The 23,038-nt window shown below is 42.9% G+C and overlaps 2 protein-coding genes across 2 annotated transcripts; both read right to left on the bottom strand.

Moving 5' to 3' along the window:
• Positions 1-2,595: 2,595 nt before the first annotated feature.
• On the bottom strand, positions 2,596-8,902 carry txlnbb (taxilin beta b). The gene is made up of 10 exons (XM_029493168.1): positions 8,796-8,902; positions 7,106-7,355; positions 6,659-6,750; positions 6,382-6,552; positions 4,404-4,598; positions 3,990-4,109; positions 3,807-3,881; positions 3,632-3,724; positions 3,299-3,394; positions 2,596-3,182 (listed from the first exon to the last, which is right to left on the bottom strand). The coding sequence occupies exons 2-10, from the start codon at positions 7,338-7,340 to the stop codon at positions 2,667-2,669; spliced, it is 1,593 nt and encodes a 530-aa protein (XP_029349028.1). The 5' UTR covers positions 7,341-7,355; positions 8,796-8,902; the 3' UTR covers positions 2,596-2,666.
• Positions 8,903-10,304: 1,402 nt separating this feature from the next.
• Positions 10,305-21,721, bottom strand: hivep2b (HIVEP zinc finger 2b). Its single transcript, XM_029493121.1, has 7 exons — positions 21,540-21,721; positions 15,137-19,079; positions 14,510-14,667; positions 14,173-14,348; positions 13,699-13,797; positions 12,823-13,610; positions 10,305-12,459 (listed from the first exon to the last, which is right to left on the bottom strand). The coding sequence occupies exons 2-7, from the start codon at positions 18,974-18,976 to the stop codon at positions 12,040-12,042; spliced, it is 5,481 nt and encodes a 1,826-aa protein (XP_029348981.1). The 5' UTR covers positions 18,977-19,079; positions 21,540-21,721; the 3' UTR covers positions 10,305-12,039.
• Positions 21,722-23,038: the final 1,317 nt, after the last annotated feature.

Raw genomic sequence — 23,038 nt, 5'->3', positions numbered from 1 at the left:
AAGTGCAAAGTAGAAAAATGCCAGCAGATGTTTTTTGACAGATGTGTCTTTAGCTGGTAAATTTATGATGTGACTTCTGTAGAGAAGTTGCGTAAACTCACTCTCCTGTTTTGGCATCAACGAGAGGGGTGTCTGGTGAAATTCGCCTTGACTGATAGTCTTCGCTCAGATTTTTAGCACTGAGTTGTAACTCATCATCCAAACGCTGTAGAAAGGAATCCCACTGCACCTGCGTTACATCAGCCACACTCGGTAAAAACAAAAAACCTTTTTCGTTTCAATTTCATTATTTTTATTCAAACAACTCACTGAGAGCTGTTGGAAGTCTTGAATGGCGTCCTTCAGAGCAGCACAACTGGAAATGCAACAAAGTTTTTAGGGGTATATTTTATAGGATGAATGTGAGTTAGTCTCTAAATAAATGAATTAGTGCACAGCAAGGTTGATCTTCACTACATCAGAGTGCCAGTTACAGCACCTTACGTTGCTGGAGGGAGTCTAGATCCTACTTAGAGGTTGAAAATCTGATGAATTGTGTTATCTATGTGTATAGAAATGTAGGTTTCAGGTTTCATGCTTCATTAAAAAGTAAATCTCACTGGTTGTTTTTCTTCCACAGATCCTCTGCCTCCGCTCTCCTCTTAACAGACAGACTGTGAAAATAAAAAAAAATAGGGGTAAACAACTCATGTTGGCATATCGAAGTCTGATGCTATGTGCCTCATCAATCTATAGAATAGGATTTTACAGGCTGGCTGTTCATATACTGTGAACGTAGCTCAGGACCTTCTGTACAAAGCTGCTGCTGCTTCGATCAGACCCAGCAGCGACTGTTTTTGTTCAATGCGTATTTTCTGTCGGATGAAGTTCTGGAGAGAGTCTGTGTAAAATAAAGGACATAAAGTTAGCCTGTAACAGTCTGTTAGGGTTCATTCTTTAGGTGTAATGATTGACAGGCCTCTTGCTGCCCACACACAGGACACGACTGTAATTCGTCTGCATGTCTATTTTTATGTGCACTTGTCTGGCCCCACAAAACACTGCCTACCTTCTTTGCTTTCCTTCACAGCAAGCTCCAACAGAGCTTTTCCATTTTCAACAAAATCTGTGAGAGCTCTCACACAAGAGACTGTGGTTGGATTTGCTCCTTCAGCCATTTTCAGTATGAACGTGCACCTGCAATTCAAATACTTATCAGTGCGCCGCTGACAAGTCACCTCTGCTCTCCCTCTGAGTTCACGCTGGGCAAATGGGGAAACAAAGGTCTGTTTGCTGGAGGTTTAAAGGGCCACACCACTGATCTGACAAGTCAATGTCATCTGACAGGTTTCGGACACTGTTCAGCCTGTGGCTCCTAATTTTTCTGTTGTGTAGAGCAAACATTGCCACACAAGGTGGGGACATCAGGATTGAAAAAGGAAAATACCCTTTTGCACGTACTTTATTTTTCATGCTAAATTCATCAGTATAGTTACACCCCTGTGCTGGTGTTTTCACTGAACTTGCTTGATTAGACTGCACTTGGCTGTCACTTGTCATGTTGTCTTTACTGTTAGTAAAACAGTAAAACAGCAGTACTTCACATTTTAAAGGACAGCAAAAATATTTCTTGTAAAATGCAATAGCTACGCTCTGCTTTTCTGGAGCAGATTCCTCTGTATTCACTGTTACTGTCTACATTTTTTAAGCTTGAAACACCTCCTCCATTTCCTTTGTACATCAGCAGCACACTCAAAAGTCAAGGATGTTTTGGTCTGTACACTCGCTGCTGTGTGAGTTTATGCTGTCCTCTTCGGTGTAATTTAACTGTGTATTCAGAACCTGCCCAGATGATTGTTATTTGTTTATTATGTTAATTACTATATTTCACAAGTTAAACTCTTCAGTATTCAGTGATGATGCTACTTGACAAAGAAAAGCAGGTGACGCTGAGATAATGTCACAATGATACCCTGTAGGTGAATGTTATGATCACCAGTGTGAATTATACATAGCGTCTTAATCATCATGAGCTTTTTTTTTCCCATCTCTTTGGTGGATGGCTCTAAATAACACAAAACCTGTGCCCTTGGCTGTCGTTTCTATGGAGCAAACAGCCATGAAAGCAGTGAATTTTAAGTACACCAGAGGTGGTTGCTGTTATGAGCGAAATCCAAAGCTGTAGTTAGTGAATTAATGTAAAATGGACCCAGGATTCAAAATTTAACTGATTTCAAGCTGTAGAATCAGCTCACAGTTTTCTAGTAGCACTCTCAAGAGATTTTTAAAACCTGATGATTGTATTTCAATTTTCAAGTATTTTATTTTTTTTTATCATAAAACTAGATATTTTGTAATTCAGTGAATGTTTCAACTAGGAGAGTTTCATCAAAGTTTACCACCAAAAACATGGACGGATGAAGTTGTTCGTCCACTTAGTAACTCTATAGATCTGTCTGTAAAAAAAAAAAAAAAAGGAAAAGGGGTCAAAACCGTCTTTACTTTTTTATCAGTGTGCTAGAAAAGCCATAAAGCTGCTGAGTTGTAGTTGGCCTGTTGCAGGAAATAAAACAAAGCTTCTCTTAAATCTCGACATATCAGACACTGAAAGCTAAAGCCAGCATTTTTTTCATTTTATTGCTATGAATCGCACATGAACCAGGTTTCTTTGCACAGTATTTTCAGCATTAATCAACTGACTCCATTTCCAGGTCTCTCTGTCCCTGGTATCCATTGGCCTCGGCCTCTTGGAGGTGTTCACTGTTACTCTCCTCTGTGTGCCTCCCCTCTGGCCCCTGGGTGCCCTCAGAGTGTCCTTGTGATTGGCTAGCAACTGTTTCTGTGGGTACAACATGAGAGATTGTGAAAGAGCCTGCAATTTCCTTCAGTCTGGCCTGCTCGGCTTTCAGGTTAGCCAGTTCCTTGGTCAGAGGGGTTTGGAGCGTGGGGGTCGCAGCTGGGGCTGCAGCGGCAGGGGCTTCAGTATTCTGCACAGGGTGGTTCTCTGTCGGGTCTTTCGGGGTCTCCTGCACCTCGGGGGCCTCGGCCTCTGTGGGTTCAGCAGTGCTGTTGTCTGGTGGAGTTCCCGCTCCCTGCATCTTGTCATAAAGACTCTTCCTCTCCTCTTGCAAAGCCCTGCACAGATTCTCCAGCTTCTGGTTCTTGATAGTAACGAGTTCCATCTCCTTTTCCTTGATAGCTTTCTGTAAAGGACCCAACACATATGCAGCATGAGTAAAAATGGAGGGTGCTGTATTTACAGCCTAAATCATTCCTTGTTTTAGCGCTCTAAATAACTAAAGAAAAAATTCTGTCTTACATCTGCCACCATGTCAATGAGGCTCTTGTTACAGCCGTCAAAGCGGGTTTTCCATGACTGGCACTCCTTCTCCAGCTTCTTCATTTTCTTTGCCATCTACAACACGACAAGAAAAAAATCATTCTCCACTCCACACAATCAAAGCAACTTCTAAAAATAAATGCTACAACAGATTTTGGATTATACAGTTTGTCAGATTTTGAAGTGTTATTGTAAATCCCATGGGATTTATTTCTCATATTGCGGCTCATTGTGTCTTTATTGACAGACAAACTAAATAATCTAACCGATATCTTGAAGCCGACATCAAATATTCTTCAAAACCGTTCTTACTTTGTCCATGTCCTGTTTGAAGCTGCTGTAGACACTGTTACTCTTTGATACCGTGCCCTGGAATTCATCAAACTTCTTGGAGTACATATCAAGCTGAAGAGAAACAGTGAGAAATATATTATACGTGTCTGTAGGGAATTAGGAAAACAAGCCAGTTTTACCCATGTTACTGTACCTGAGTCTTCATATCGATCTGTTCCTCCTTCATGACCTTCACTTGTGATTTATATTCTGCTGCCTGCTTCAGCAGCTGTGGAGTGTTGAGATATTCCACGAAAATGAGAATTAGGGGATTAGAATTGCAGACACGTTATCAGAAAGCTTGTAGCACTCGGCGAATCTGATCCACTAAACATACATGCTCTTTTTCCAGCTTGTGCTTCTCCTCTGCCTCCTTCAGTATCATGTTTGCCTGCGTGAGTTTGGTTTCCAGCAGCTTTTCTTTCAGGTCTCTGTGTTTGAAGACCTTTTCCAGGTTCTGGAAGATATATAAAAATTCATGAGTCTTTTTCCACATCAAAAAGCTGTTTAATTTCTTGCTTAGGGAGCTTTGGCCACATAAAACTAAAATACTGTAGCTAATAAATGTGAGCTCTGGGTGAAATCTGCAAATAGCTCTTGGCGCTGATGTGTGAGATTGTAGATATGCTCATTTCAAACATTGGGATAAGTTTATACGTAGATTGGGAGGACAAATTCACATAGTAATGCCCTCCAATAACTGCTGTCTGGTCTAAACCAGCGTGTCCTGAACATGGGGTGGCATCCATACCGCCTCTCGCTGGTCATATTGTGAAATGAGTCCCTTCAGTTTCTCTGCCAGAGCGCTGTTCTCCTGGCACAGCTTGGTGTTGCGGCTGCTGTGTTCCTCGATTTGGGCCTGAATCTCACTGAGCGTCCCCTGGAAGTGGGTAGTGATCTCCTTCCTCTTCAGGTCGTCCTCTCTGCACCTCTGCAGGGTCTCCTCCTGTATTTCACAGATAGATTCTAGAGCTGAAACCACACATTCATAACATGGCTTACTATGCATTTTTACCTTGGGCTGTGTGTTAAACTCTATCAGTACTTCTTATATAATCCCTGTACAGGGAGTTTGTGTGTGAATGTCCATCACAGGACATATAAATGAGGACATGAAATGTTTTGTTTTATCCCTTTTGCGGTGGACTCTTTGGAATAAGGAAACATCCAGGACCGGATTCGGAGGCCTCTGGTCTGGTCTCTAGTCTCTGGAGGGGTCCGGTCTCTGCTGGTTGTGCTGTGTGTTACCTCGTGTTGGTGTCTCTTCTATTCACCTTCATTAATAGACTTCCTGTGTGCTCCATGTCCAGTTCCTCCTCTGCCTCCTTTTATGATCGTACTTCTTGTCATAGATTCAGGATGACGGCAGAAATGGAGGCGAGAATCAGTGAGTTAGAGTTTCAGCTCTGCACTTTAGCTAGCTCAGCTTATGCTAGTGTAGCTAGCTATAAAGCTAATTCTGTTTCACCTTAGCTTGGTTTCGTTGATGCTGGTAACCGTGGTAACTAGCACACACGGAGGAGGAGAGGCGGAGTAGCTGAACACATGGACCGGCTTTATTCAGCTCTTTTCTTCCTTCAACATCACAACACAGGACTTTTAGGAGTTTCATCACACTGACTATGACAGCTGGCATTACTTCTCACACCGTTCAGATTAAAGAATATGAATGACAGATGGTAAACAGGACCAGAAAAGACACCAGACCAGACCAGATTTCCGGTGCGGACAGCCGAACACTGCTAAGTTAATTGGTTACAAGTAATGGACTGGGCTAATGCAAGATATGGCGCTACCCCCCAGGACCTAGACCAGACTGGACCGGACCAGACTAGACCAGATCAGACCAGAGAATATGGACCAGGAAAAAACAGAATCACCGACTGAGATGATTTATTTATGGAGGAAAACGGGACAGAATTTAATATACCAGTTCATTAAATGTAAAAATATATATAATTATTTCACTATTTAATTAATTATTCAGTAATTAATTAATTAATTAATTAGTTTGCCCCCCCCAAACAAATGGTTTGTCCACCTATCCTTCGCTAAGCCCCGCCTCACTCGGTAACTGTTGCTATGCAGGGCTTTTTTCTGCTGTCTGAAGTTTGGTAGAAAAATGTCCAATCAGCATCCGTCCGGTGACCAGAAAGGAAAAGAGAATAAGAAAATAAAGGGTGGAGAAATTTTCTGAACAAATATTTAAGGTAAGAAGTAACGAGAGCATCAATAGAAATGTAGTGGAGTAAAAAGGACAATATTTGTCCCTCAAATGTAGTGAAGTGAAGTGAAGTGAAGTGATAATACTCAAGTAAAGTACAGATACTCAAAAATTGCACTTAAGTCCAGTACTACAGTAACTTTACTTCGTCACTGTCCACCCAGGTTGACCCAGGTGACCAAGTGTTGTTTGATTTTACCAAGCTCACCTTATTGTTGTCTAGTTAGCGCCCCCTGGACGGTCAGAAGGGATCCGTGAGTGAGTGATTTTGGAAAATGTAGATTTGAACATTAGTTGTTTCAGGGCTCAAAATCCTGAGCTTTAATGGCTGATCTTTGGTGGCAGCTGATGTTACCTCCTGGAGATTATGACATGGTGGCACCAAAACTCACAAACAAACTGCGTGTGGAAGTTCAGGAGCTCAGATACTATGTGAATTTATAGTTTTGTGAATATGCGATATGACTGCTTCTTTGTAGTGCAGCATTGTGAGGAGCTGGTCTACCTTTAAGGTCTTGTTGTGCCTCTGTAGCTCTCGGCAGAGCCCCTCCAGTTTACTGCGAGCCAGCACGGCCCGGCTGTGCTCGCTCTGCAGCTGGTCCTTCTCCTTCATCACCTGAAGCAGCTTCTTCTGCAGAACCTTCAGCTGTTTCTGATCACTGCGATGTTCCTCCAACTGCAAGAGCACACAGAAAAGTCCACCACGTATGCATGAGGGGAAAGGCATCTTTAAAAGAAGTATATTTTGGAGATCTCTTTGCCTTCATTCATCATCTGCTCACCAGCTCAGCGTGCTTCTTGATAATGGCCTCCAATTTCTTTTCTGGAGAGTCGAGCTTGTTCAAGCTTTGCATCAGCAGCATGGCTTCTTTCCCTGAACAGCCACAGAGAATTTTTAACCTCACCTGTCCTCAGTCATCAGCATAGAGCACAATATGAAAAGATTTATCACATGCACATATGTAAATGTTAATTATTTTTCAAAAAAATCCATCTGCAATTATGAAAATTCAGCCTACAAAAAAATCAGCTTACCAATACCAAAACTATAAAAGGAACTTGGAAATACTATTTTACTTGCTCTTGTGTTGCTGATGGATACACATACACACATCACAGCTCTGCTTACACACCTATCAGATTCAGTACAAATTTGGACTTCTGCTGACTGGGCTGAAAGAAACCCACCTCAGCTAAAATCAATAACACATTGGAAAAAAACAAAACACCTAGGTTTTTGAGCAGCTTCTTCTCCAGTTTCTGGTCCTTGCGGGCGTCTGCCTCTTTGGCGGCGCTGACCTCCTCTGTGTCCTCTGGCTCAGCGGGGATTTCGGTGGCCTGGTAGATACTAATGATGTCCTCCAGCTGCAGGCCCAGGTCCTCTGTCAGGTCAATGTGCCGACCCTTGGCTGGCGACGCTTCGGGACCAGTGGGTGAAGGGCTGCTCTCCGGACAAGTCTCCATTATTCTGAGCTAGTGCTATGAGAGAAACAGTTGGTTTCTGTATTGGACTTTAGCTAACACTGGAAGGCAATATTTATTTTGATGTACACTGAGTTTGAGCAGGCAGTGTCTATGTTGGCCACAAATTTATTTCTCACATATCTTGGTTATGCCATGTTTGCTTTTTAGTTTTAGCAAAATATTTTTTACTTATTTGGATTCACAAATTGCAAGCTCTTTCATAAAAGAAACCTATTGACAAAGTCTAAAGCATGAACATATGTACAGTAATCAAAATTTCCTAGATCTTTGTGAGTTACTTCACAGATGTTTAGGTTTGCTAATTTTCATTGTGTCCATATGACAAAAGACTGAATATCTTATCAGTTCAAACTGGCCAGACAAAAATCCAGACATTTAGATGTTGCATTGGATTATGGAATTGTATTTACATATATACCAAATGATTAATTAATTAAATAATTGACAAATGAATCAATAATACAAAAAAATTTGTGTTTGTTGCAGCCATAGAGATATGTGAGTGTGATATGATAAATAGCAGGCAACTGTAGCACAGAAATGCCAACGACAGGACAAAGAGATTTTCAGCTGAAACATTTGCAACTAATTTGCTAATGTCACAGTTCATGGGAGAAAAAAAAATGAAATTAATTTGATTTAGTTGATTCTAATTAAACTGGTGAAAGTTTGAAGCTCCTTCTCTGACTAATAATGGAGCATTGGTTAAAATTCATAACCGTCCATTTGTGGCTCGGTTTCCCACTTTAAACTCTAAATCCAGTTTGATAGAAATGAAGTTATATAATGTTTTAGTCTGTCTGTCTTGTGCTTTACAGGCTCAGAGCCAGAGCCTGTTTACTTGCATAAAATTAGTGCAGCTTTCACACTGCCTGTGCTTTCACAAGCGGAGCACATGGCACCTGTTCCTGGCCCCACAGGCTATTTTAAGAACTTCTTAATATGGGCAAGTTATTTATTTATTTCTTATCCACTCTTATTGATGTCAGTGTTAGTAGTTGTGTGTATAAATGCTGCATTTTCCAACTACCAAGAAAAAAAAGTCAGTGTGGCAAAAGCACCCTATAGTCAGTATTTTAGAAGGAGACTGATATCCGAGTGGAAATTCAACTAAAAATAAATGACTGGAGTAAAAGGCAGCATTGATATCTTCACTGTCCAAAGAAAAAACATTTGTAGTGCACAACTATAGAAACTAGGCAGTTTAGTTTAGAGACAATTTTTTCTTAAACAAGATGAACTCTGTTAACAAGTGACAGTCAAGTCTCATATCATCTTCAGCCCTTGTGAGTATGAGAAAGCCTAAATAGTACCTTTTTAAGAGCAAGACAAACTTTGGAATTCATTTAAATCAGACGATGAAAAGTAATTTTCATATTATTTAAATGTAAAAGTCCCTGAAGAAGCAGGGAAACAAGAAAACAGGGTTCTTACCAGGACCAAGGGCCAGTGGGGGAGAAGGAGTGAGTGTCGAGGGGCTCGGCCAGGCTGCCACCACAGATACAACAGCTGTGATACGACCACCTCAAAATAAATCAGAGGAGCACAGCTCACTCTGAGCCGAGAGAGGGAGGACGGAGACATGTCTCTGTCCAGGACACTGCACTCACAGCCCATAGGCCTTGTGCAATTGTCATCTCCCTGAGACTCGACCGCCGACTGTTACAGATATAACTCTAAACGTGCTAAACTCGGGAATGCAATTAAAATGCTTCCACACTCAAAGATTCCTCTTTTGAGGTCTTAATATTATGCGTTACCTCTGCTGCTTTAAACCAACACCATACCGGTTTTATTTTAAGCTGGGATGCTGATAAAAGCTGTATAATTATTCTAACAAATGGGCCTGACAGGCCGAGTCACTGAGCAGGAGAGGAAAAAAATGAACCATCTCTGATTGGCCAGAATTAGAACAAGACCTCTTCCCCAATCCGGAGAAGAGCGCCAGTGCCGGTGTAATAGGTTCTAAGATCAGAGTCGTTTCCTGGCTTATTATATACTACTCATATACCAGTGCACACTGTATATGCTGCCTATACACAGTGAAGGCGATGCAGATTTGCAGTGAAATACAACCTGAGAACGGTTGAATATTATCCACAAGGTGAGAACTATTTTTGGAAGCATTCATTTATTTTTCTTGTTCCATGTTATGACTGCAGTAATCATTTTTCACCAGAGGATGTCACTGGTAAGGGTCTCTCCAATTTTTCAACTCTATTTTTTATTTATTTTTTTTTTATCCACACTCCACCCTCGAGATAAAATGTGAATGATTTCATCTGAACAATTTTTGCATTGTGCACATTTGTGCACTAATTCCAACAGTGAACCGTGCAGGAGGAAAGCTGCCGAAGCCATGAGATCGTGAAATAAGCTGCAACACACATCCTTGGGTTAGAAGTATATTCTTTTAAAACAATTTTGAATTTAATCTGAAAAAGTAGAGCACCAAACAATAAATTCCCCATAGCATAAAAGAGGCACTCCATCCTGACTAACCAGTTTTGATGCAGATAGCTAAACAACAAATTGGCTACTGAGGTTTTTTTTTTTTTCTCCCCTCAAAAAATCTTAGCTGAGAGGTAAAATGATTTGTCCTCTGTGTGTTTTACAGGGAATTTCATAGACATGAGAGGCACAATGCAGTTCAGTAAATATGAATATACAATAAAAACAAAACACAAACACTATCCGGATACATATGTATGCAAAAGCAAATAAAAGGTTTCACTTTCCCTTCACATTTTATGAGCATTCTGCACTGTTATCACGACAAATAAAATTACATAACCATAAAATCAAAGCTACATACATCTTCAGAGAGGGAAACACAAAATTAAAGCAGTGCACCTTTTAAAACTTTTTTTTTTTTTATGTAAACATGTGAGAACAAGGGTTTTCTGATTTTCAGATCCATTCTCAAACTGGTAACATAACCACTTGAAGATGTGAATACGCTTTTTTTTTTTTTCCTTTAAGATGAGACACTGTGTTAGCAATCAACACTGTGCTATTTTCGCCCTCATTAAACTTCTGATATATGTCAGCTGCAGACATTTTACCTCTTAAAGAGATATAAACAATCCACATAAAAAGTTGTCAGAATTCAACACTGCAAAAATAGTTTAAATCATAAAAATACACATATATATACAGAGAAGAAGTAATGCATTTGGTGAATGATTACTAACATTTTGAGCTGAAGCACAGTAATAATCAACCAACTCACGCCTTTAACATCATTACTTTAGTAGTACTTACAGTAAGTGATATTGATTTTTATCCAGTTACACTTGAAATGCAAGAAAACATACTATTGACTGATCATCATAGCCCCTTGAATTTGTGTGCAACACGATTCACACAATTCACACAATGAAAAATGTGAAAAATAACTGGAATGTTTCAAAACCACAAGATAACAACATGTTTTCACGCCTCCAAATTTCCACTAACCGGGTCAGTTAAACATCAAAGATGAAAGGATGAAAGTGCATCGTCAAAACTAAATAAAATGCTTATGGTCATCTGTATAAGAGAGAAAAAAGTTGTCTGTTTTAGTCAAAGCAAAGACATGAGATCAAAAGCAATGCCAACGTGGCTCACTGCATAACTGCATCACTGCTGCATAAGTACAGATATACCATATAAATAGTAGTCAAATATTTACCAGTATCAATAAGTGCTTACGTTCTAATATATAAATACATCTTACAGTATTCATAATTACATATTAACTTCCTCTATTTTTGTGCAATAGCAAATCCCATGCATTTTTACCAGGATAAAAATCACAACATTAAGAAAAATGCAACATAAAAAATATTTTTTAAGATTGTTTCACATAAATCAAGCTGCATCCGCCTGTCAGCAGGACTGACAGAATAAAGAAAGAAAAAGCTCTCCTTTGAGCGAACGCTCCGACAGCGCCGTCTGAATAAAGAGGACCTCGATAGACATGTTTCCTTATTCAGCAAACCTCTGAAGAAGAAATGATGAAAAGCAAAAAAAAAAAAAAAGAAAGAAAGAAAGAAAAAGGCACAGACCCTTGCCGCTTGATTAGAAGCACCAAACTGCACAAGAAGCATCTACTTAAAATTTGGTCAGACTGTTTCATAATACACATACTTCTCTCCTTATAAATAGTCTTTATTTACTGCACTACGGCGTCACACCTTGATATGATTACATTAAACAACAGTCTATTTTCAAAGTACACATACAGTAAAATACACTGTTTGTATGCATCTAAGAAGGAGTATATGTTAAGGACATTTGTACAGAATCCATAAATATAATTTATGTGCAATTGTACGCAAACTACTATGTCAAACAAAGGCATGTTAGCATAATATCTTTCCATATTGCACCTGCACCCAATAATGATTCTCCACCTTGCAAAGCATCCTGCTGCTCATCCAGTCCTTTCAAAGCACTCTGAAGAGAACAGCACATCAGACAGGACGGCTTTCTTCTTCACTGTGAAGGTCTGACCTCCACTCAGATTTAAAAGGAGCTGTCTGGGCTATGTGCAAAACCAGAGGAAGTGTTATTATATTGCCTCTAACTGGATAAAGATGAGGTTATGTGCCTAAAGGGTTTAGGACGACAAGGTTGCAGGTATAGCAGGGGGTGTCTGTTCCTGGATCAGATCGTGGACACAGAAAAGAGGGTCTTAATGAGGGTCTTCTGTGGTAATCTTCAGCGAGGCGATGGCTTTCAAGCAGGTTTGCACGTTCTCCTCCTGTCCACTGTCCCCGACGCCGGGAACAAGGCTTTTCTCCTGAGCGGCCTGGTGGGAGGACAGCTGGCTCTGGCCTTGGACGTCCTCTCCTCCCGTCTCGAGCCCGTGGACAGATCCCTCACTGCTGCTACAATGCTGGCCCTCGCTGCTCTGGGGGCTTGGCACCGAGGAGGGGGTGACATCAGTGCTGGGGGAAGGCGGGGAGTGTAACATCTGGAGCCCTCCGACAGGAACAACGGGGAGCAAACTGTGCGCCTGCTGCTGGGAGTGCAGAGGGAGGTGGCTGAGGATGTTCTGGTGATGAGAACTGGCAGCGCCAGGCAGAGTGGAAGCCAAGCTGCTCCTTTGATCCTGAAATGACATATTGGCAGCATTACCAGCAGTTTCAGCTACGCCAAGATTATTTCTCATGTGAAAATATATTACAGTTGGAACAGATGCAGATATGTGAGAAATACAGCATTATTAACTTAAAAAAATAAAAGCAGCATGTTTCAAGTAAAGGAAATAAAATGGTGAGATATAAATGTCCAGTTTTTTGTCGGATTAGCACTGAGGCTGTTGGGATTGTAATGTGTGTCCACAAATATCCACTGAATCAAAAGTTGTTGTTTTTTTTGTTTTTTTTAGATCTTGCTGACTAGCCCAAAATCAGCCAAATAAATCAGAGAAAAACTATCTCAGCAGAGGTACAGTTTCACTCTAACAACATACCGTTTCCATTTCAAAAGCTCCTTGTTGGTGAGCCATTTCCATCTTTGCTTGGTGTCTGGTTTTGTCCCCGCCGCCTTTGTGTTGGTGCGAGCCTCTACGAGGCGACACAGCTCTCAGCACGACCCTCTGCCGGCCCCTGATGGACGATTCTCGCTTTCCGGCCAGCTCCAATCCAGGGGACAGAGGTCGCTCAATGGAGACTGGGGAGAGGTGCTGGATGGGGCTGAAGCTGGGTGAGCCGGGCCTAAGAGGCGAGGCATCCCATCTGGGCGATGAGCGGCCTCGGGGAGAGAGCTCTCGCCTTGGGGATGGATAACGCAGACGTGAAGGGGAGGGCTCCCTGATGGGAGACTCCCAGCCAGGTGAGAGCAGACAAGAGGAGTAAGGGTCAAACAGGAAGCTGGCCTGTTCTGGGGACAGCATGGTCAAAGAGTCCTCATCCACAGACTTCTCTCTCTCCTCGTTGGCGAGCCCTGGTCGATGGTCCGAGACCGTCCGCCTGGCGGAGGGCTGTTGGCGGACGTCAGTGCCAGGCAGAGAGGTGAGGGAGCAGCCATGGATGGCGGCCGTGGCCGTAACTGACAGAGATGTAACTCCACACGGCTGAGGACTTGTGCTTCGTGAGCGCAACTTTGGAGTGGAGTCGCCTTCATATTCATCATCCTCATCGTCGTCTTCGTCAATCTCATCAGCTTCTTCATCCATGCCGTCAGACTCCTCTGCGTCAGAGAACTGATGCTTGGTTCTGACCGCCACCTCAGTCTTCGACTCTTGCTGGATGTCGTCAACTTTGAAAGACAAAGGCATCAATTTAGTTGAATTTATTTTTGTGACATGCGCTCATAAGTAGGAATATTACAAACGTCAACAACTCACTATGTTCCTGAATCTCCGTCTCATCCATCGTCACTGACACTCCCAGTTCAAGACATTTCTTCATGTGTGCCTTCGACTTCATATGTTTTGTTAGATTTCCTGAATAAATAAACCACAAGAAGTCACTAATTAGTTTTGTGAAAACCAGGTCCAACTTCCCGCAGCAGTATAAAGTGAAAAGACAAATGAGCAGACAGTGCAAGTGAGCTGCTGACTTTGCATTATATTGTAGTATTTCAAAAGAACAGCGCAGACTTCTTGGTTTTTGCTGCTTCTGCAAGCTGAATTTTTTTTATTCTGTCCTTATGCTTGTTTTCTAACATTAATTAGCTTTAGCAGATATTTCCTCGTTCATATCAAAATAAAGAAAGACTTTCCATTTCTGTTAATAAAAAAAAATAGAAGAAATGAATTGTCTTTTTTTTTTTGATAATCTCTACAGTCATTTGTCTTTAAGCCTGTAGAGAAACCAACCTTTTGTTTTAAAAGCAAAGTTGCAGACCCTGCAGATGTATGGTCGGACATCTGTATGGGTCCGGATGTGTTTTTTCAGCATGCTCGGCTTCTTACAGCGAATACCACACTCCTCACAAATGTATTTTCCCCGGCCTCGGCCTCTAACGTACACATAGTCTTCATTGGACTTGTACCTGAGACGTGGGCACAATCCAGATTTTAATAAAGGAATACAGAATGAAACCAGTTTGAAAAGGCAAAAATAGCAAACCCCTTTTAGAAAACCCTGATACAGCTCCTGTATTTACTGTCAGCAGAAATGACAAGTGTTATGATAACTAATATCTTGACTGACCCTCCCTCGAAGATTTTAATACGTGTTGGCGCTGTTTGTGCTGTGGAAGCCTCCCTCTCTTTCCACTCCTCCTTGGCAGTTTTCACTCTGCAGCTAATATCTTTCACCTTCTTCCCGTAGCTGATGTCCGCCTCTTTGGGCTCGGGTTTCCTCTGCAGCTGAATCGGATGAACAAACATTTTGTTAACATCAATTTGAGGTGGGCAGAGTATTGACAGTGTAACATGATGCTTTCAGTATTGCATGACACACATGCTGTTACACAGCATGTTTTGCAAACATGTATTTTGCTGCTCCAGGGGAACAAAACTGTAGAACTAATTCACAGATTTGTGGATTTTCAACATGTTTATTTCTGAAAGCTCCTCTAGGTGTGATTTTTACGCCCGAGTTTATCTATTTCATCGGTCTAATCCAGTCCAATGGACACCAGCATCCATTGCCAAGACTGAGACTTGTGCATGATGGAAACCGTAACGTTACAATGAGCTGTGGATTACTTCTCCTTTTTATACAACCTCCATGTAATAAGGTCTGTCAGTTTCCAACGAGATTAACATGTAGGGCCACTAAAATGGAACGATGTGAGGTGCAGCTTGATTTGGGTTTATGGGATGACTTTCTCACCTGTTCCGTGGTCTGCCTCCACAGGATCAGGGATGAAACCAGTTTCCCCGTGCCAGGCTGACACATGGCTGCCACAGTGTATATAACCTTGTCTCCCCTATGTTTGGACCGCAGCAGAGCCAAGGCAGCACTCGTGCTTAGCTCAAGAGGGTTCGGGTTGTGGGAACTCACGCACCAGGTGGTGTAGACGGAGGATAAGGGGGAGGTGCTGTGAGAGCAGCTTGGTTTAGTGTAGTTGAGGTAACACCAGCTCACACCTGTCGTCGTACGCAGACTTGGAAACTGAGATAACAGTTTTGAATTCTCTGTGTCTGAGATCAGGATGTCTTGATTGGTAACCAGCTGTGCCACCATGTCCATCTGCACTCGTTTATCCATGGCAACTTCTTTCATTTCTCTGACTGAAATCATAGAATAGGGAGGTGAGCTGGTTTCAAGGGAGCTGCTTTCCATAGCTGACTCAATGTCGTGCTCCGTGGCCTCCATCGCTTTTTGATGTAGTGTGATAAATTTACTAAGTGAGTCAGGCGTGGATACACCCTGCATCTCCGGCCTTTGCCCTTTCTCTTCACTCAGATTACATTTTCCCAACTCCACAGCGCTCAGCTCCTCTACGATTTGTCCAAACATTCTTTCCTCTTTCACACGTTTTTGCTGCTTGACCTCGATGAAAAGGTCGAGGCTACTGGCTGGGGATAGCATCCGTTTGTTTGCGCCACCACTGGAGGCGTTAGTGGTTGAGATAGTTCTTGAAGTCAGAGAAAGAGGGATGCCTGTCTTGAGCTTAGCGGATGACAGGTCTAGCGCTTCGACATTAAGGGTTTGTGTTGAAGGTGGTCTGGCATAAGGTAACACATGATGGGAATCGGTATTTCCAGACAAACGTGTTTGATGCTGGGAGGTGGGCGTCGTGGAGCTAACACTGTCATACTGATTGTCAAAAATCTGTGATACTGAGGTGTATGTGATACTGCCGTAGGATGGCACATGAGTCTGTATTCTTACAGGAACTAACAGGCTTGGATGTGACGGCTGAGGAAATGTATTCCCGGTGGAAAATATTGGCAAAGTCTGCGGCAGAACAGCAAGTGCTGTGAATGGAGGGGAAGTGCTGCTGAGGTACTGTGGAAACACATGTGATGGGACTTGTGTTCCTTCGGTGTCCATATTCAGGGACTCCTGCCGCACCAAGTTTCCCCTCCTTCTCTCCTTCCCAGCGTCCACGTGTCTAACTTTGGACGTTGGAGAAAGACTACCATAGTCAAATGATATGCTGCGTACCTCTGGGAACTCCTTGCGCAAGTTACATGGCGCCTGTTCTGAGGAGGAGCGTCTCATTTCATGTTGTTGACGTTGGTTGAGCAAAGAGAGGGAGTGCCCACTCCCTGGCACAGCTAAGAGCTCTAGTGGTTTGCCCAGTTCATCCTGCCTGGCTGGAGAGATCGACTTCAAGCTCTCCTCCCTGTCAAAAGAAAAGGTGGAGCTGTAAGACAAGTTGCTGTCTTGGCTCGGGCTGCGGGAGAGGCTAGTGCAAGCAGACTCAAAACTAGATTCACCAGATGAATGCTCAATTTCGGCTAAACGTAGCCTTTTCTTCTTTGGAGGGAGTTTTTCTGGAGGGAATTGTGCTAAAGTTTCACTCCTTTGAGGCCACTGGAACTCCTCCACATGCTTCTCGGGCTCCTTCACCTGAGCCTCTGGAGCTTTTTCTGGACTGTCAGGCTCTACTGTAACCCGTATCTCTGGGACCAGTATGTTCGGCTGCCGCACAAGTTTCGGCCCCATTTGAAATGATTGCTGTAGTTTACTATCACTCCTTTCCATCTCATAGGACTCACTTGCCTCCATAGCTTGATATGAAGAAACGCCCTCCTGTCTCTGCCCATGATACTTATAGGACTCTAACTGTTCAGAGAGAGGCCTATGTAGAGAGTTTGTATGCTGAATAACTGAAATTACATTCCCTAAGGTTTTTCGAGCAGAAAGTTCAGGGCTCACTGATATGTCCATGTCACACCTGTCCATCTGTGCGAGCCTACTTGAAGAGTAACCTTTCCCTAAAGCCATAATGCCCAACGCAGCTTGTTTTGAATCGTAGTCTTTGCTCAACTCAAACATTTCTTCACACTGTTCAGCATGGCTGTCGTATTGGCTGGGCAGATCCTCCTCCTCCCTCTTCTCTTTCCGACGTTTCCGTGTTGCCAATTCTATAGCATTTCTCTGATGGCTGATATTAGACGGCATCGAGGGGTAATTTTCCATTTCCAGTCCTGAAGGTGAGATGCCACACTCGTTCACCCTCCCGTGGCCGTCAGTGTCGCCGTGCCCGTCGTGTGCGGAGAGTTCGAAAGCAGCTTGCCGCCTAAGTCTCCTCATGCCCCCCGTACTTGCTCTCTCATCAAACGAGTGGCTGCCCCTGAGGGCTTGAGGCATAGTCAGACACACTGCCGAGGACGTTGGCATGGAATTGCTTCTGATCAGAGGGCCGACATCAGAGCCAGCGTCCAACTGTGGCTCTTTTGCTTCCTCCCTCGTGAATGTTTTTGTGTTTATTTTGATGGACTCAACGGTGTCTTTCTCCTGGGTGAACACACGGGAAACACCCTTTTCTGAGCGTTTCCCCGTGGGTCCGCCTGAGTCGGTGCTGCAGGCCATGAAAGCTGTAGTCTGTTTCGGGCTTGGCCTATAACACTTCCCAAACATAATTTCTTGGTAGGACTTTGCGTTGGTGTTTGGTGGACCAGTCTGGTGCTCGGCACTCTCAGAGCGCGAAAAGTATCCAGAGTCTGTGCTGCCCTTGCTAGACTGACTTGGAAGGGACAGATTGTGGTCAGAGTCGCTGCTTCTTTTTTCAGATAAACGAAGTGCAAGCCTCTGTTTGATCGTGCAAGATTGAATTGCACGGCTAGCCTCAGCAGTGACAGGAGGTGCATTGATTTCTTGGTGTGGGGATGAACCATCCTGAGCTGACATCGACGTGGCTCCCTTTTTCTGAGCAATGAGATTTAGTACTTTTACAGCAGTGTTATCTGATCCCTCCACTGGAGAGTCCAGCAGCAGCAGCGGGTCGTTAAGAGTGTCCTCGTCTGTGTCCGTGCTTTGCTCAGCATCAGAGAATAACTCTCCTTCCCCTTCAAAAGACCCCTGGTCTGTATTGGCATTGTAAGAACCAAGTTCTGAAAATGGCACTGTTCCAGCTTTGACTGAGTGAGCATGAGATTTTCTATGTTTGTATAAATTACTTTTGGTTTTAAAGGAAAATCCGCAGGGGACGCACGGATAGGGCCGTTCCCCGGTATGTGAGCGAATATGTTTCTTAAGCACGCTGGGTTTGGCACATGCCCTTCCACAGTAATCACAAACATACTTCCCAGGCTTCTGCGGTTTCTGTTCCACCTTACTCTCTGACAGCTGATCCATCCCTGAATGGGAACACTGTTGTTGGACTTCAGGTAAACTGGGGGACTTCCTGTGAGATGCGGGTCCTGAGGACTGGGCAGAAACTAAGTGACCTACAGCTTTCTGTCTGCCGACGGGAAAAGGTTTTGTTGACTGCAGTGAATATGAAGACACCTCATATTCTGGATGGCTTGTGGACTGCGTTTGGGAGTGTTGATCTTCTAACTGCAGTGATTTCCCTGAGTCAGACATTTCCTTGAAACCACATGTGTCTCTGCTCTGACCTTCTTGCAGTTGTTGTTGCCACCCCTTGCTTTCCAGTTCGACTGATGGACTCCTCCTAATCTGTGTAGCTTCTGATGTGCATTTTTTCTGTGCAACATTTCTGTCCTGACCCGCTGTGGAGCTTTTCACCCCTGCAGTAGTTTCAAGTGACTCCATGAATCCAACGTCACTATCTTTGGGATCGATTTTCAAGGACAAATCTGTTGTGTAACTGTAGTGATATTAACATACATGTGAATTGATTGCAGGGAAGGGTCATCTGAAAGAAATAAGACACAATTGAGAATTAGACAATGCAAATGTGGCTGGATGAACATCTACAAAACTACAGTGGAAGCAGATAAAGATGCATAAGATGAAAAAGTAGAAGAAATTTTAAGATCCAAACAATTGGTTATTGAACACAAAAGAAATCCACTCTTTCAAATCCACATCATCCAAGGCTGTTTCCCAAATGACCTCCCAATAAAAGTGAGTATAAAAATCATGATGAGCTCTGCCACAGCACGAATGGAAAAAGAAAATGTTTCTTTACCAGCCTCTAAAACTCCAAAGCTACCTCAAGTCAACCCAGACGGACACCCCCTAATTATACTGTGGACGTGCCTCCATGTGCCGATGTGTAGGTATTTAAGGTAGATGACGATACTGTGGTGTGTGTGTTTATTTTGAGCGTGATGAAAATCTTCCCTATCTGCTCGAAATCGATCGACCATTTTGTTATTTGATGAGAAATGTCACATTTAATGGACTGTTAGTTTTGTATGTATAGATGAGTTGATCAAAATGAAAGCGTCTTGTGAGTTTAACTGTAAGGACCATGACGTGCTGATATCTATACTAAAAACTCTGCGACTCCTAATACCTGTCAATTCATTCAGTGTCAGAAGTTGAAATCATGCCAAAAAAATGAAAACGAACTGCCCACATGAAATATTTGAAACAAGACAGGATAGGAGACATAACGTAGGAAAAAGAAAGGCTGTTGTTTGGAAGTATGGTATGTGTGTCAATGCATGCCAGCACACGTAGTTGGGCAGTGAGGTGTAACGTGTGTGTGTGCCTTTCATTCTGCTGTGATATCTGTTTAAAATATCAAAGTATTCATCCAGTTTATCGGCATCATAAGTTCAGATTCTTTGTCTGCTGTGGGATTCAAACCCTTTAACCTGTCTGAGGTAGCGGCGTTGAATCTGCGCTGAGCAGCAGGTCCACATACTGTACATGAAACACCAGACTCCTACAAGAGAGATTACCATCATCCGGCGGTTAAAGTGAATAGGTTTTCGCCACTACACTTTTGTTTCGTACCAGCGGGATGGGTCTCTGAGGGCACGTCGTTTCCATCTTCTCAGTATCAAATGCTGTGTCCTCCCTAACGAGGTTATGTAAGATTATCTGGTTCAAACCCTCTGAGTTCCCCTTAATTAGGACATCCTCTGACTGTCACTCTCTTTCTCTCACTCCCTCTCTTTCTTTGTTAGCATGCCACACACTCCTCTGGCATAAACCAGAGGATATGAATCCAAGGTGACTCAAGATGCCGAGAGATGCTTAAAAGCAGCTGTAAGGATGATAATGAGTATAATACCCTTTGATTTTTTTTTTTTTTATATGAATGTCCATTCCCTCTTTTGGCTTTTTATGGTTCAGCAGCTCTGCATTCAGGCAGAGAGAGAGAGCCCAGCAGAGAGAGAGAGAGAGGAGAAAAAAAAAAAAAATAACGTAGGCATACTGTATGAATGATGGCGAGGGGGCTGCCTCAGATTGGAATGATCCATGTTTCTACGGGGAGGTTTACAGAGGTAAACTAAGTGGGGTGCCCGGGGGTAAAAACATTCAGAGGCCTGATAGGGAGCTCCCTTTCAAGGTCGGCCTGACCTCATTGCTTAGTTTCCATCCTCTGTGAGCCACGAGAGGAGAGAAGGGGAATATGGGTGCAGAGTGACAGATAGATAAGACCCTCAGAAACAATACATACCTTTGAACTGAGCGCGATAGACGGGGAACAGAGCCGACACATTCAGAGCCTCATTGACAAGTCTCTCAGCAGGTTCAGACTTTCTGGTACAGTACAAAGACTGCACCAGAAAAAACAAAAAAACAAAAAGAAAAATCTTTCGCTGCAAATTTCTCTCGCTCCTGGCAACAAGCACTAACCTATACGAAAATATATGACACGGCAGCAATGACGTGCAACAACAGGAGGCAGGTGGGTGGCAGTAGGTGTGTTTCGGGACGACTGTGGGCTGACTGTGGTACAGTATGTCCGCGTGGATGAAGAAATGACTGTATGGAGACATTTATTTGGACAGCCAACATTCATGGGGCACATCCCCCCTCCACCCCCCACCCCCACCCCCCACTGATTTACACACGAGAAAGGACAATGAGCAAACAAATGCTGGCTATAGAGAGCATCACTACGCTGCTGCATTACATCATTAGGGGCTAAGTTGGCCATTAAAGGGAACAGGCATGAAGTCTCACTCTGACAACAAATCCATAAATATCATGAAGAGATGACCGGCTGCATAGAGGCGGAATAGTAAAACCCTCTGTGGTACACTAACAGTAACACAGCACATAGCATGCAGAAGCAGTCAGCAGCCCTGACTGTGGTCAGACTGACATAAAGCACACGGTCCGATAGGGAGAGAAAAGCCTCAGCTCATACAGCTGCTGACATTCAAATATCAAATATAATCCTCATACAAACCTGACATTTGAATAGTCCCCTGTCCCATATCGACAGTCACATGTGACATTCCTCATGCTGTGTGCTCCGTTTCTCCATTCTCCTCATGTCCGGGTAACAATAATGAAATAAATTAGCAAGGTAAAGTCCCATCAGTCATGAAGCTGCTGGCTGACTGGGTGTACATTAGAAGATCTATTGATGCGAGCTAGTCACCAGAGAAAATACCCAACCATGACGTGCGGACCCAGGCACAAAAATAGCAAAGGGGCCCTGGGAGGGATTACACAACAGCCCACGTTTAAGGACGCTTTTCCTCTCTCTCACTGTTTCAAAGCACAGCAGCAGCTGCCTCACACTACACACAAAGTGGGGAGTCGGATATCATGATGCAGAGAGCTAAACATCACCTTTCTAGATGGCTGCAGCCCATTCATCCCCAGATTCAGTCTTGTATGTTAGCCTTGGATTGTGTGATCTGGATAAAGACAAATTCATTCAGGTAAAATGGTAACTATTACTGGCCGTCCATCATAAATCTGTTGGACAGAGTGTGAATATATATGTATAAATATATACAGAAGACAGGAGACATGCAAAAGTGTCAAGCGCATTGAAAGACTAATCACATGGTGCAGCAGCTCTGAATGTACATTTCCTACAGCGTGATCCTATTCAGTGCGTATACTGAGAGGAACTCAATGAAAAGACGGCGTGTGGCTGGCTGTGAGGGCGCTGCAGAAATTAGACATGTTCTCTGAATTCTGAGACACCCACAGCCTGTTCAGAGCCAGTTCTTCCCGTCACGACAGGATTTGCTTTGTGAATGGAGAGAGTCGTGATGAGGGTGTCATTAACAGAGGGAAAAAAAAAACTGGGACAATACAGCAGATTATGTGCAGCTGCAAACCTCATCCTGTGAATCAGATGTCTGAGTTCAGTGGTGTCATTACAGCTTCTACATTAAGGCAACAACTTTGGAAAATCTTAATACTTCTTCCAAGCAAGAGTTCCAAACATATAGTCTGACACTGCTTTAACAACTGCCGTTCCATATTTCAAATTGGAAACTCGACTTTGATAAATAAGTCAAAGTTGTATTACGTTAAGATTTTTTATTTCCTTCAATGTGACAACAACAGATTTACTCCAGTTTACAGCTCATTTACTGTTTACCTCTGCTTTATTCTATTCTGTGCTGCATATACCAGGATACAAACGAACCTTAAGCTAAATTAACCACACTTGGAAAGTCTGTGATGCTTTTTTTCCCGTTGTGTTATGTGGAAAACAGTCCAAAGAACCTCAGCAGGCAACTAACAAATAACTAAATTCAGTTACTCCAATTTTTTTGCAGTATTTTGAGTTAGATTCACTTAACTATACTCTTCCTATTCTGTACTGCTTTGTGTTTCAGACGGAAATATTATGCAAGTGTTTCATTCATTCATTTCTTTTGTTTGATAGACTGTTACTGCCCAACAGTAAGATGTAAGAATTTTTTAAAACAAGCTCCAGTT

The sequence above is a fragment of the Echeneis naucrates genome, chromosome 22, assembly GCF_900963305.1.
Source record: "Echeneis naucrates chromosome 22, fEcheNa1.1, whole genome shotgun sequence".
Taxonomy (NCBI): domain Eukaryota; kingdom Metazoa; phylum Chordata; class Actinopteri; order Carangiformes; family Echeneidae; genus Echeneis; species Echeneis naucrates.
This window is presented reverse-complemented; position numbering and strand designations above follow the sequence as displayed.